General features: G+C 37.0%; 2 protein-coding genes and 1 pseudogene across 3 annotated transcripts; 1 reads left to right on the top strand and 2 right to left on the bottom strand.

Annotated features, from left to right (window-relative positions):
* Positions 1-428: 428 nt before the first annotated feature.
* Positions 429-2,020, bottom strand: LOC147294802 (HXXXD-type acyl-transferase family protein). Its single transcript, XM_086233720.1, has one exon. The coding sequence runs from the start codon at positions 1,925-1,927 to the stop codon at positions 599-601; it is 1,329 nt and encodes a 442-aa protein (XP_086089846.1). The 5' UTR covers positions 1,928-2,020; the 3' UTR covers positions 429-598.
* Positions 2,021-3,031: 1,011 nt separating this feature from the next.
* Positions 3,032-4,863, bottom strand: LOC147294801 (17,18-epoxy-17-hydroxycur-19-ene N-malonyltransferase-like). Its single transcript, XM_086233053.1, has one exon. The coding sequence runs from the start codon at positions 4,737-4,739 to the stop codon at positions 3,447-3,449; it is 1,293 nt and encodes a 430-aa protein (XP_086089179.1). The 5' UTR covers positions 4,740-4,863; the 3' UTR covers positions 3,032-3,446.
* A 5,656-nt stretch (positions 4,864-10,519) lies between these two features.
* LOC147294800 (putative ABC transporter C family member 15) lies at positions 10,520-13,855 on the top strand (annotated as a pseudogene). Its single transcript, XR_015120595.1, has 8 exons — positions 10,520-10,668; positions 10,830-10,996; positions 11,137-11,429; positions 11,586-12,115; positions 12,197-12,217; positions 12,894-12,936; positions 13,034-13,273; positions 13,628-13,855. The product of XR_015120595.1 is annotated as a putative ABC transporter C family member 15 (transcript).
* Positions 13,856-14,228: the final 373 nt, after the last annotated feature.

Raw genomic sequence — 14,228 nt, 5'->3', positions numbered from 1 at the left:
AGAGGAATGTAGTTGACAATTAATGGAGCACACAGGCACAAAAACCTGACAAATTAAGGCTTTTGAAGTGCGGTTTGTTAATGCATGAAAAAGCTGTGAAGTTGGGGTTGTTGAAAAACATATGATGAGAATTGAAAGCTTTTCAGCATTCTCATTTGATGCGGGGGCAGGTTTCTTTGCTGTCTGTTTTGGCTCTCCAGGTAATGTGGAATTCCTTTTGTGTTCTGTTGGTTTGTTATCAACTTGTTTTGTGTTTTGTTGGTTTGTTATCAACTTGTCCTTTTATATTATATCTCTAATGGTTAACTTGGTAATGTATCTATGTTAACTAGTTAAATGAAGATTTAAGGATGTGCAGATGCTAATTAGGAGACACATCAACTAATAAGTATTAAAGGATGTAATTACTTCACCGAAAACAGATGTAATTAATTAATGTAATAATGTGCATAGTTGCACTTTATTGAACTTTATAAGAACACGACTACACGAGACACAGTACCATATTGCTCACACCAACAATTCTTCTTACAAAAGAAAAAGAGGTAAAAAAAACAGATAGAAAAACAAGCATAAACAATAAATAAATCCTCAGAAATTAGAGTGCAGATCTTCTCGTTACAGGCCCAACTACACTTGGATTTACAGAAGCAAATGCAAGAAGTTCTGGGTCACGTTCAAATAAGGCCATGTCTTCCTCACTCAAACTTATCCATGCATCTACTCCATCACCCTCTCTGGTGTCAATCAAAGTTGCGACATTCTTGAGGGGACCACCAGGGATGCTCACCCAGATCGGCCTTCCCCACCCAAAATCAACCTCATACATTCCAAAGTTACATGCACTTGTACAGATGAAGAAGTTTATGTCATCTCTTTTCATCAAATCTCCTGCCTCTTTGAAATACTCACAGATTGCCTCGAAAGCGTTGTCCCCTCTCAGTCTTTTGGGATGGTTTTCATTGAATTCAATCATCCCTTTTCTGAGTCGAGAAACCAATTCCCCCAACTCTATCCCACACTCCTCCGCGGTTGCTGCGTAGTACCCCACAAGGTTCCCAATTGAGGTTACAGGCAATGGCGGCACAACCCTTCTGCGTATGTTCACAGAATGGGACACCATTGACAATTTTGAAATCCCTGAACTCAATCTTGACGCATTCATTGCACACCTCCAAATTAGGCCCGTCACAGCTTCAACCCGCGAAGGTCTTTGCACTCGTCCACTAGTGACTTTGGCTTTGAGAGCCCTCATCTTTGGTCCATCAAACACAAATCTCTTTATGACACTGACACATTTCTCTGCGTCCAACTCCACAGCAGGCCTCTGCACTGAGAAATCTCTAGGTGGGAATCGGGTTGCGGCGCAGAAATCTGGTAGTATTGTGTGTCCAAGGCCAAGAGCTGTGGCAGCCCAAGCTTTGATGAATAAGCCCACAGTAGATGCATCAGCAAGCTTGTGTGATATGGACACACCAATGGCCAATCCACCACAGTCAAAGAAGCTTGCTTGAACAAGCAACAGAGACCCAGTGGCTGCTTCAGGGGATCCAACCTCAATGGGAAGGAACTGCTTTAGTAACTCGGAATTGGGTTGGTCTAGGAAGGTTGAGAGAAGTCCGTTGACTCGGGCTTCGACATAAACAGCCCCCACATCATTGCATTCAATAAAGATGTTCTCTTTGATTCTTCCAGCAAGTGGGTAGAAGCGAGTTAAGGCTTCGGAGAGTGACTGCTTTAGCCGCTGGGATCTTTGTTCCTCTGTTGTGACCTCATTGTTGGGGTAGAAATACACCAGAGGACCATAAGCTACAGGAGCAAGCTGATCTAAAAGACAGAGCTTGAAGGTTTTAAGGTCATGGGGAGTTGGAGTGGATGGTTTTATGGTTTCCTTGTTGATGATCCTAATTTTCATCTCCTCGGCCATAATATTGTTCTTACTATTGGATGGAGATCTGTCTAGCTCTTAATTACACTTTTCTGCAAAATTGGATTGATTTGGAGGAGGAAGACATTTGCAATTTTCAACTAATTGACTGGTCTAAGTCATACATGCATGCATCATATGTATATATAAGCTTATTATGAAGTGACATGACAGCGAATGAATTGGCCAATCGGTTAGAAACTGATGACAAAATTTCTACAAGAGAACAGGAGGAAATTAAAAAAGCAAATATGATTGAATTATAATTCGCGATTAGAAATGTTTACTTTGACTCAAATTAATGAGAGAACCGTGAGCTCTCACCTGGATCAGGATTGTTTGTTTGCATTTCTTTGTCATTACGTCACAGCCAATTAAGGATATATTGAGGAGTTGCAGTCCCAAGTCCACGGAATCATCAGGGCGGCCAGAGATTTTTTTGTCAAACTCCTAATATTAATGAGACTTTTTCAAACTTGGGTTGGAACTTGGAACCCCATTTGAAATACTACAAGGAACCCCCATTCGACTGTGAATTGTTAAGTACTAGAGAAACGAAAACTCCCCATACTATTATACATTAATCCACTGATAAATGTCCCAATGGATTTGTATTTAAAGTAGCAAATGCTAGTAACTCCTCATCATGCTCAAAAGCAGCCATCCCCAAAGTCTGCTTGGTATATTGGGAACCATAAGTAGGTGAATGTGTTAGTTAGTATTGAGAGTAATGTGGAGCAATGTCCCACATCGGAAAATTAGAGCTTAGCATATGTGCTTATAAGGTCTCGTCTCACGTCACCCAATACAATTTGTCTAAAGGCTCAAAATCTCACCACATGTGCGGTTGAGAGTATGTGCTTATAAGTTGGTTTTGAGTTGGATACTCAAATTCTATCACTTAATTGGGTGATCACAACTCGGGTCTTCTCGGGTAATTCTGCGAGGTTAGCCAAATTGGGATTGTTGCCGGCAGCCATCGATGCAAGGGTAGTCCTCGCTCTGACACCACTTTTGACGCAGCAGGATCGCTGGGAAGACTAGCTCTCGTGCTAGGGACGGTTCTCTTTGACGCACAAAGAGGAAGAGAGAATACTCTCAGAATTTGGAACAAGTTTTCTTGAATATTCATTAACTTCAAATTACACACAAGCTATCCCTTTTATAGGGAGATTACAATCAAAAGAGAGCTAAGTAGCTAACACACAATCAACCACCTTCATGGTGGAGCTAGCTGAAGCATTAATTACATAATGGAAGAAAGAACTTATCAAGTACCAACAGTAAGGCACATCTCAAAACAAGGAGCAATCCTTAAAACAGGGGAAGACAATCAACGATTCAACATGACTAATTACGTAGATAACCCAGCTATATAGGAAAAATGGTTATGGGTGGCTAGAAAATAAGTAAGGCAGCCATCACTGAGTAGACAAATCAAAAGGTGTTTTCTAAACAACTAGGTGTACTGGCAGAGGATCTAAGGACCGGTCCTCCAATTCCTTCTCATGCATTTGTCCTACAGTGGAGTTGGATTAGAAGTAGCAAATGCTAGTAACTCCTCATCACGCTCAAAAGCAGCCATGTCTTGCTCTTCCAGAGTCACATAAGCTTCAATCCCATCCCCACTTTTGGTATCCATCAGAGTGATATTATTCTTGTCCACACAACTGCCAATACTCACCCACACTGGCTTTCCCCACCCAAAGTCTGCTTGGTATATTGGGAACCTACACCAGCTGCTACATACATATCGAACTTGGTTACTCCTTCTGACCAATTTTCTTGACTTCTCCAAATTTTCCCTAATGCTCAATTCCCATTCTTCACCCCTAAACTTGTTTGCGTAAGTATTGCAGAACTCTGCCAAAGCCTCTTTCATTTGACCCACCAAGCTATGCAACTCTGTCTCACTGTCCTCTGTTGTTGATACTTGAAAGAACCAACTCAAGTTTCCCACAAAGTTTTCTGGCAGGGGAGGGATCAGCCTGGGACGGACGTTGATACTTTGGTTAAGAAGGGTTGGTCTTTTAGTACCTCCTGAGCTTGCTTGGGAGGCAGAGATGGCACATTTATATAGCAGTGCACTCACAACCTGTACCCTTGTGGGATTTTGCACTTTGTTAGTGACTATGGCCCTGAGAGCAGCAATTTTTGAGGCATCAAATACAAACCTTCTGGAGGAATAATTCCTTTGCTCAATAGCATGTTCCGGCATCACTGGTAGGTCACCCTGCAAGAACATTGAGGTTGCATTGAACATAGGGGACACTTGTTTACCGGAGTTTGAGGCCTTGGCAGCCCAGTCATTGATGAAGGTGACCAAGGTCAGTGCATCACCAATTTTGTGTGACATGCACGCACTTATTGCCATTCCTCCACACTCAAAGAAGCTAACCTGAGCAGCCACCGAAGTACTCAAATTTGTGTCCTTCCACTGCAGATTGTCTGCAAATAAAAGGTCAAAGCTATCAGCCTTTGGATTGTTGAGAATTTCTGACAACTTTGATTTGATTTTTGCTTCCACAAATACAATTCCCTCATCATTGCAGTCAATATGCTCTCTATGTTTGACCTTTCCAGCAAATGGGTAGTACAGGGTTAGTGTTTCAGATAGAGATTTCTTGAGCAGATTGGATATTTCAGCTGGACTACTACTGTTGCAATGGTTATAGAAAAGAACAAGTGGCACATACATACGACTAGAGATCCGATCGAAGAAAGAGAGGTTGAAACTTGTTAGGTGGGGTGGGGTTGGAGAGGAGGGTTTGATGATTTCTCTGGATATTATTTCGAGCTGAACAGCAGCCATGATCACCTAACATAAGCTAAAATATCTGGTTTATACTTTATATGCATTTGGTTCAAACTAGAAAGTCCAAGATGACTCAAATAATCATCCATTGGACCACTTGTGTTTAGGATTTCTTTAAATTTGACAAAAGGGCAAGGTTGCAAGAAAAGTCACTCTTAACTGTAATATAAAATGCAACCCCAACCACTAGTAATCTATGTTGAGACTCATTGATCTATATGTGATGTCTGTATATGGATGCTTTAAATTGGGTTTTATTGTGTACATGTTGATTGACTATTCATGGAAGACTTTTCTATTCATATGTTCATGTCATTATCTTGATAATAGTCATCTTGTTCATTCAAGTAGTTCTGCATCAGTGGCCAAAAAAAAAAAGTAGTTCTGCATCATGTTCAAAAAGTCTTCAGTCAAACGGTCGTAGTGTGGAAATTGGTGTTTGGGGCAAAGGAAGAATCTAAGCCAGAGAGAATTATACATACAACAAAACATGTACTACAAGTCTACAAGAAATAAATGTCATATAAATAGTATAGACAGTTTGACACATTACCAATCCAATCCTCAACAAACAAAGGCCCAATATTTGATTTAACCTCAGCTAAGGCCCAACCCGACTGTACGTCTCCACTAGATACCCTCCTGCCGAGGCCCATTTAACCCTCTTTTTCTCACACTCGAATTGTGTTAAAAGAGTCCATTCACCATCTAAGTGCATAGAGACTATATATATATATATTTAACAAAAATACTCTAAAGTAGACTGGTTAACAAATTAATATAAAATTAATCATTTTTTTAATTTAATTATTCTTTTTGAAATTAACCATTCTTAAAGGTTGATTTTTGAAATTAACCATTTTTTTAATCCCACCACACAATGTAAAAAATCTCTAAAATCAAAAGTCATTTAGTCATTTAATTATAATAACAATAATTTATATACTTTTATCGAAAATAATATTCATCTATTATTTGATTATAGGTAGATGACTAAATAATTTTCGATTTAATTTATCTTTTGTGATCATTTTGAAGTGGGACTTAAAAAATAGACGATTCAAATTATAATATTAATCATGTGAAGGGTCTAAAAGGTTGATTAACTTCATATTAACTTAATAACATGTTAACTTTAGAACGCTGGTTATATTTATTAGAAATTAATATGGATAAAGGTTATTAAAAATAAATGAAAAACTGGGATAATTTGGAGCCCTTATTTTATTTGATTTCCATTCATCAGATTTGGTACAGCACCCTGGTTTCATCTTTTTGGTTTGACATCATTTTATTTATTTTATTGGTTGCCCTATAGGGCAATTATATATCCAACAATATGTGCATTTAGTAAAGCTTATGTCTAGGGGAATTAATACTCTTGGTATTGAATCTACACTGGCAGACAAAGCATGATGATCGTCTCCATCTAACTTAAGCGAATAGAAGTGTGCATATTGAATTTTAATAATTTTCAGTTATTGTGCATATATATTAAGTGGTTCGTCTTGGCTGTTTTGCAGTTCTCTCACTAATTAACGCCTGATTGACATTGATCTTTTCATTTAATTTCAATTACGGTTGTCAACAAGTTCTTTTTGCATGCATGGAAGCTTCCATGCGTTCGAGGAGGGCTTTGATCATGAAACAAGATCTTCTTAATTTCTACATTCTCTTTCTTTTCCTAAGCCTAACACTGATTTTTCTGAAGGATTGTTGAGAAATTAACTGTAAAAATGTTGTAAAGGGATGAACATGGGTAAAGTTTTGCAGTTCTCTCACCAAATTAAATTTTGCACGTACTGATTGACCTTTTATAACTGTTCATTCATTTACGATTACCCATTTAATTTGTCTTCATTTTTATCCTAGCTAGCTTTTTGTGGCCACGGGAATCTTGATCGTTTTTCCAAAAACACGAAATGAACAGAAAATAATTGGCTGCAATTGCTTGGTGAACAGACACCTTCTTGTATAAAGACTTTAACATAGTAGGCTCCAAAATCAATGGGCCGGATTCTTGGCGAGTGAGACTTGAGAATGAGAAATTGAGAATCACTTTAGCAAGACTCATATCTTACACTCAAAACTTATTTTCTGAAGCTCTCTCTTTTATTCCTATTAAAATAATAAAGTTAAAAAATAAAATGAAGAATAACCAAACCCCCATCTGCCCCTGTCACAATCCTAGACCTAGACCTGTTTCATTGCTCTCTCCTAAAACAATCCTTGGATTCATTGCACACTGCAGCACTGCATGCCATGCCAGAACAAATTAAGTAACTTTTAAATTTTGTATCATTTGGTTTTTTAATTAGTAATACATTTGATTCATCAAAATAAACAACCCAATATCCGAAAAAAGAAATATATATTTGGGGAAATGAATTTGGCTTAAATTTTGTGCCTTAAGTTAGTGTCGCATCTGATGCGATAAATTTAAATAATACTTACTAGAGGAAATTACAGATTTAGTCCAGTTATTTTATACCTAGTTCAATTTTGGTCCACAATCTTTTTTAAGTTCTGTTTTGGTCCACTAAATGTTCCACTTGTTCAGTAAAGGTCCATATTTGTTTTCTCAAATTTGGCATGCTTTTTATCCTATCAAATCTCACCCAAATTCAGCGAACATATACTTGTTTTAAAGCTATGTATTTCTTCTTTACAACCATATAAAAATCATTCAAATTGGAGTTCTAAAACTCAAGATAATTGACCCCAAAGTAGGGTACCCGAAACTGCCAATTTTTCAAACTTCACCCAATCTCAATTCTTTTAGATTATAATACTCCAAATTTGTTTTTATGACTAAGAAATGATGAAATATAACTTATAGTTCAATTATAATTGAAGAAAACACAACCCAAAGGATTTAAAGTCACAAATCTGGACCTTTACTGAACAAATGAAACAATTAGTGGACCAAAACAGAACTTAAAAAAGATTATGGACCAAAATTGAACTAGGTATAAAATAAGTAGACCAAATCTGTAATTTTCTCATACTTACTATTACTTATAATTATCAAATCACATTATTACTTGTTAAATTATTTTTAGTTAAATACCTATTTACCTTTAGAATACACTTCCAAATGGAAAATATTCAAGTCTTCAATTTTGACTTTTGAGACCTTCTTGTTCTTAATTTTGACATGGCCCAATAACAAAGAGATATGTGTTAATTTTATAATTACTAAAACATGTAACCAAACACTATAAATCCCCATTCACCCAACCCAGCAACCCTGGCCCACCGGCCCCCTCCCAAGGGCATCTTACCGGCAGTTCAACATTGGCAACCTCCACTGCCGGCGCTGGCGAGCCTAATTGCCAGAAAACTGGCCTCCACCATAAATTAAGGACAATCTCATTAGGTGATAAAAACTCTGCTGCATATATATATATATATATATATAATCTTGAATTAGAATGCCATAAGAAAAAAAACGTACGTAGTGTGCAATATATGATAAAAACTAGTTGTTTTTATCATTGCATTCCATGTTTATTCTTTGAGACACTGTCATATATGATATATACCTGATGGAAAGACGAAAATAAAAGTACGTACTACATTACTAGCTAATATTCACGTACAGTTGATAATTAAATTCAGACCACTTTTTTTTACCCAATTTAATTATAGAAAAATTGGCATTTTAATTAAGGACCATACTTATACGTACATGAACTAATACTGCAGCTTCAACATGCATTATAATTAAAATGTGGAAATCTGATATATATATATATATATATATATATATTCAATTGGATATGTGGCACATGCAACCTGACAATATATATATATATAATTATTTCATGGTAATTGGTAACTGGCCAGTACATGCGCAGCACGAGTCACGATGGCCTCATTTGGAATATTATGGGACCATGGACCTTATAAGTCTCGATCATTTGCCTTATCACGAGTCACGAGTCTCGATTCATGACCAGGTCTGATACTACATATATATAATATCAATGTAGACTTGCTAATATTAGGATTCTATGCTTTACTTAAGACAGTGATATAAAGTGTCCGAGAATTAATATTATTGACACCCGCCAGGGGGTCAGTTGTGGACTTGTAGTTGATTTAATTGCGGTTGTATTAATTACCAATTAAACGCTTATTAATTAAATAAGAAGATTAAACCATGCAATCCCTTAACTGCATGTATATATAAACACTCACACTCACTCACTCTAGACAGTTCATTTTTTAAGTTTCACAGATAAGTGGTTAATTGTGAAGATTCTTTTTTTGTTTTTGTAAGGAGTGCATGGGGTGAAGATTCAGTATACGTACAGAAAATATTTGAGAGGTATACCTAGCTAGAGATCGAGGTTATCTATACAATTAATTAACTTTCTTCTTGTCGATCCTAGCTGCTTGCTCCTTAATTAGTTTTAATTATTTCCTGCATATATTCTTGAGTTGCACTACTGCACGTACGTCCTCTTGTTTTGCCTTTAACACAATATTACTGACTGATCATTCTTTATTTTCTCCTTTTCTTTATGTCATGCATACACAATTGCAGTTCAATCGATCCAGTTTGCAACGCCTTACGTTTGTTTTATGATCTTTTCCCGGAAACTTTGAGAAGCGCTAGACAACTATTTTTTTTTTTTTTTTCAAGCTTTGGAGAGTCGATCAGAGAAATTAAGGAAATCGATTGGAAATTTAATTACTTTCGATCGTAAGAGAAGCACATGTTATTTCATTTGTACGTACCATGACACAGCAGATCGGTCGATTTGTTTTGTCAATATTCTTGCCTTCAGACTAGCTGGCATACTACTCGTCCTCGTCGATCTCCTCTTCGATCTTCTGATTTTTAACTGCTGCGTAAGTACCCTTATTAATTAATTAAAGGCCTTGTGATATTTTGTGGGTGCAGCTTAATTAACAGAGGAAACCAACCACTCTCATTCTTATTCCCAAATTAGACCTGCATGGCTACGCCCTAAGCATGAACTGTTACAGGGTGGCGGACTAGCTAGCTAGTACAACTCCTTCGATCTGTTTTTTTTTTTTTTTTTTGCCAAATCGACTCCTTCTGTTTTTGTTCTAACTTCTAATATGTTTCTTAATTTTCTTAGTTTTCTCCTTAATTAAGTTGTACGTTTGTCATTTTTCCCTTCTTTACAACATCTGAAAGTTCCAATAACTCACATTAATTTGTGTATTTCTTTTAAACTTCTTAGTTTAATTTGAGGAACAAACAAGTCCTTTTTTTTTTTTGGACATGCATGGGATCGGACAAATTTTTTGTAGACATTTAAACTTTAAAAAGATGTATACCAGGTGGGATATAAATGTTTACATACATAACAATATATTATTAGAGTTTTGAATTAATTGTAGATCTAACCCTTTCGTGCACTAGGTCGAATCATGTTATGATGTTATATTAACTTGTAAGGGTCAGGAAGACAGGAACAACACAGCTTTTGACACAATTTTGTGGGAAATAAATTTTAACTTCCATAAAAGAATTAGAGGAGAGAGTATTTTGATATTTTCTTTAACTTCTAAAGTCAAATTAACATCCATATATGTAACATCCTTACCCTTGAAAATGACTGAATCTCAAGACCCCACAAAATTAATTGTGTCAAAAGCTGTGTTATGTATGTAGTGACATAGATCCTGACGGACCTGACCCATATCAATATCTATTATTCCTTAAGCCCACATTACTTGAATAGACAAGAAAACATTACTAAAACTTATGTGGATATTTGCTCTGTTATTTGGTGGGAGCTCCCTCTTCCTCTTGGGAAGGGCTGTGCTTATGTCAGTCGTCACAGTTGAAACTTCCCAGCGTCTCTTCCTCAGGATGACTACTTCAATTTTCCGAGCAGCTATGGCATTTTTCGACTCCACACCTTCGAGTCGTATGATCAGTAGGGTCAGTACGTACTCAGTATTTTGTTTTCTGGTTTGCTGCAAGTTTATAAATTATTAGATTCTAAACTATTTCTTTCAAGTATAAATTAATTGAGTACTCCTAAGTGCAACATAATTCTTGTTTTTCTTGTTTCTAATTACATATATGATTAATGATTACAGTCTTCCACGGATCAGAGCACAGTAGATATAGATATTCCATACAGATTAGCTGGACTTGTATTTGCACTCATCAAGTTAATATGTGTGGTCATCCTTATGTCTCTGGTGGCCTGGCAAGTTATTCCACTGTTCCTTTTCGTACTTGGACTATCCTTTTGGTATCAGGTAAAAAAGAATATATAAAACCCTTTTGCAATTTATATTTTCATTCTTTAATAACATGCATGATGATCTTGACTATGATTAAACTCATACATTGCTACTTAACTTTGGTACTATTTCCTGTTTTCTTTTTTTCTTTGCACGGTTACTACATTGTCACTGCCAGGGAGCTAGCCAGGATGGTTGCCAATCAAAAGTCTCCAGTAATCCATCACTTCCAAGAATCAATCGCAGGGGCTGCAACCATTCGTTGCTTCAATCAATAACATCGATTCTTGAGAAAAATAATGAGTGTGATTGATGATTTTTCCAGAGTAGCCTTTTGTAATTATGCAACCGTGGAATGGCTCTCTCTGCGGATTCATTTTTTCTTCAATCTTGCCTTCTTTGCGGTCCTTATTGTCTTAGTGAGCCTGCCTAGGTCTGCCATTGACCCCAGTAAGCCCTCTTATCCCTGTTGTTTTATGAAGCCAAGAGTACTTGAGAGGAAATGTTAATTAAGTGTCAATTATATTATCTGTTTTGGAATTCTTTCTCAATCAAACACTTGAATTCAAATTTCTCAACAATTTGTACTGGTTGCTCTGATGTCAGGTTTGGCTGGATTGGCTGCATCCTATGGCCTGATACTCAGTGTCCTGCAGGGTTGGGTGATATGGAATCTCTGCAATGTCGAAGATAAAATGATATCAGTTCAGAGAATTCTTCAGTTCACAAGAATAGAGAGTGAGGCACCACTTGTGATTGAAGGTTGTAGGCCAAAGCCAGAATGGCCAACTGAAGGACTAATTGAACTTCAAAACTTGCAAGTTCAATATCGTCCTTCTCTCCCGATGGTTCTCAAAGGGATCACCTGCACCTTCCCTGGAATGAAGAAAATCGGAGTTGTGGGAAGGACAGGAAGTGGCAAGTCCACTTTGATCCAAGCACTTTTCAGAGTAGTAGAACCCTCAAGAGGCCAAATTCTCATTGATGGACTGGATATTACAAGAATAGGCCTGCAGGATTTGAGGTCAAGGTTGGCTATAATCCCACAAGACCCTACGGTCCCTACCCTATTCCATGGAACCATGAGGACTAATCTTGATCCTCTGCAGCAACATTCTGATCTAGAAATATGGGAGGTATGTTGAAATCAAAAATCTTTATTTAGAACTCTGAACTATGATATGGTGGTAAATTAATTTTACTTATGTGCAACTCAGGTCTTGAATAAATGTCGACTGTGTTGTTAATTTGGCTCGCATTTGAAGATTTCCTGGTTCATGGGGGATTTCCATGGTATTCTAGGATGAAGTTAGGAGTCCAAATAGGTGTTGGAAGGTTATTAATTCCTGGTGCGTTTTGGACTTCATTTTGGGCAAGTTTTGAGGTTTTCCTTGTGTATAAAGGAAACTTATTTCCTACTCAAAGTTAACTTTCTTCCTACTTTATTTAGGATTGTAATATAAGGCCTATGGTTATAAATAGGACCTTAGGGGCTTAGAAAAATGTGAGAGAATCAGATTAGAGTGAGCAAGTCCTTAGGATTCTTGGGAGGCACACAATCTAGAATTGGTAAGATCAAGATTAGGTAATTAATCTTGGGTGAGAGATCTAGGGTTTTGGGAAACACTTTGTGAAAGGGTGTACAAGGGATTTGGGGATTGGGTTATGTGATTTAGTCCAATTGTAATCTTAATACTTATTATTCTCATAGTGAAGAACGGAGATCTCTCCCGGGGACGTAGGCAGGAATTTTGCCGAACCTCGTAACAAATCTCGGTGTGATTGTGTGTGCTTGTTGGTTTATTATTTTCTGTTTTCTTGGCTGTGTTTGTTATTTATCTTTCATCGAATTATTGCTTGTACGCCGTGACGGTGGGAATTAGGATTTAATTCTCAAACTACATCAACAGACTGGGGGACATTGTCAGGCAAGACCAAAGGCTCCTGGATGCACCTGGTATATATCAAAAACTACTTAATCATATAATCAAAGAAGTTCCATTATAGTTTAATATATATTTTTTTTCTTTTTGTCTCATATAATACTGATACAGTTGCTGAAGATGGAGAAAATTGGAGCATTGGACAAAGACAGCTTGTTTGCCTGGCCAGAGTGCTACTAAAGAAGAGGAGAATTCTGGTTCTGGATGAGGCAACTGCTTCAATTGATACAGCAACAGAGATGCTTATTCAGGAGACAATAAGGGAAGAGACAAGTGCCTGCACTGTCATCACAGTAGCTCACCAAATTCCAACTGTGGTTGACAACGACTTAGTTCTTGTTCTCAATCAAGGTAGTATATATAGTAACAAGAAATTAATCCTTAAAACAAAAATAGCTTTTACTTCTAGGAAAGGTTTTTAAAAAAATATATATTTATTAATTGGCGGGTGCGACATTCTTTTTTGAATTTTACTAAAACGTTGATCCTCCTGCTCGGCTATTAAGGGATAGCTCCTCTGCATTTTCAAAGTTGGCAACAGAATTCTTGAGGAGGTCTTCCAGGAGTAGGTGGAACTGCTAATTTTGAGGAGTAGTGGAAAAGATAATATTGTACCTGCATCAACCTCACTTTAATCTTTGATTGTCTGAGTATTTTATTGTGCGTGCATGAGCAATTATATTTTTGTTTGTCTTATTGCTTCAGCTGAGTATGCTACTGGTGCTGGATTGATGATTCATTGTACATATCATAGTCATATATATAAAGCAAGAGAGCCTGCTATTGGAAGCACAAGATAGTGAAAGGAGCCTATTGACACATTATGCGAAGCAAGAGTAGTGAAAAGATCGACTAAAACCAATCAGTTATAGTTAACACTAAAGTAGCTTGCTCACACAAAGTTTGGCTGATTATGTACCCAAGGCAGATTGATCCAACTATATATAATATATATCGAGTAGTTTGGGAGCTATGCATTTTAACTCTAAAACAATCAGTGAAGCATAATCACTGTAAAATTTCAACTACTGTTAATTGAAAATAACATGTGGCCAAGAATGTAGGACTTTTCTTTTCATATACTGAATTATAGTCTATTAAGTCAGTTTCATTGAAGGAGTTCTGCATCATTTTTCAAAAAATCTCCAGTCAAAAAAGTTGCAGTACCACACAGCATGCTTATATGGTGCGCCTAACCACTTAAATTTTCCCATGTGCCCAACTTTTTACTAGAAACTTTGAACTTTTCCTTTTCTTTTTAAAACCGGGACGACAAAACATCAAAGGGCATGTGATGGCTCCAACA

This window comes from Dryas octopetala, chromosome 2, assembly GCF_963921425.1.
Source record: "Dryas octopetala chromosome 2, drDryOcto1.1, whole genome shotgun sequence".
Taxonomy (NCBI): Eukaryota; Viridiplantae; Streptophyta; class Magnoliopsida; order Rosales; family Rosaceae; genus Dryas; species Dryas octopetala.
This window is presented reverse-complemented; position numbering and strand designations above follow the sequence as displayed.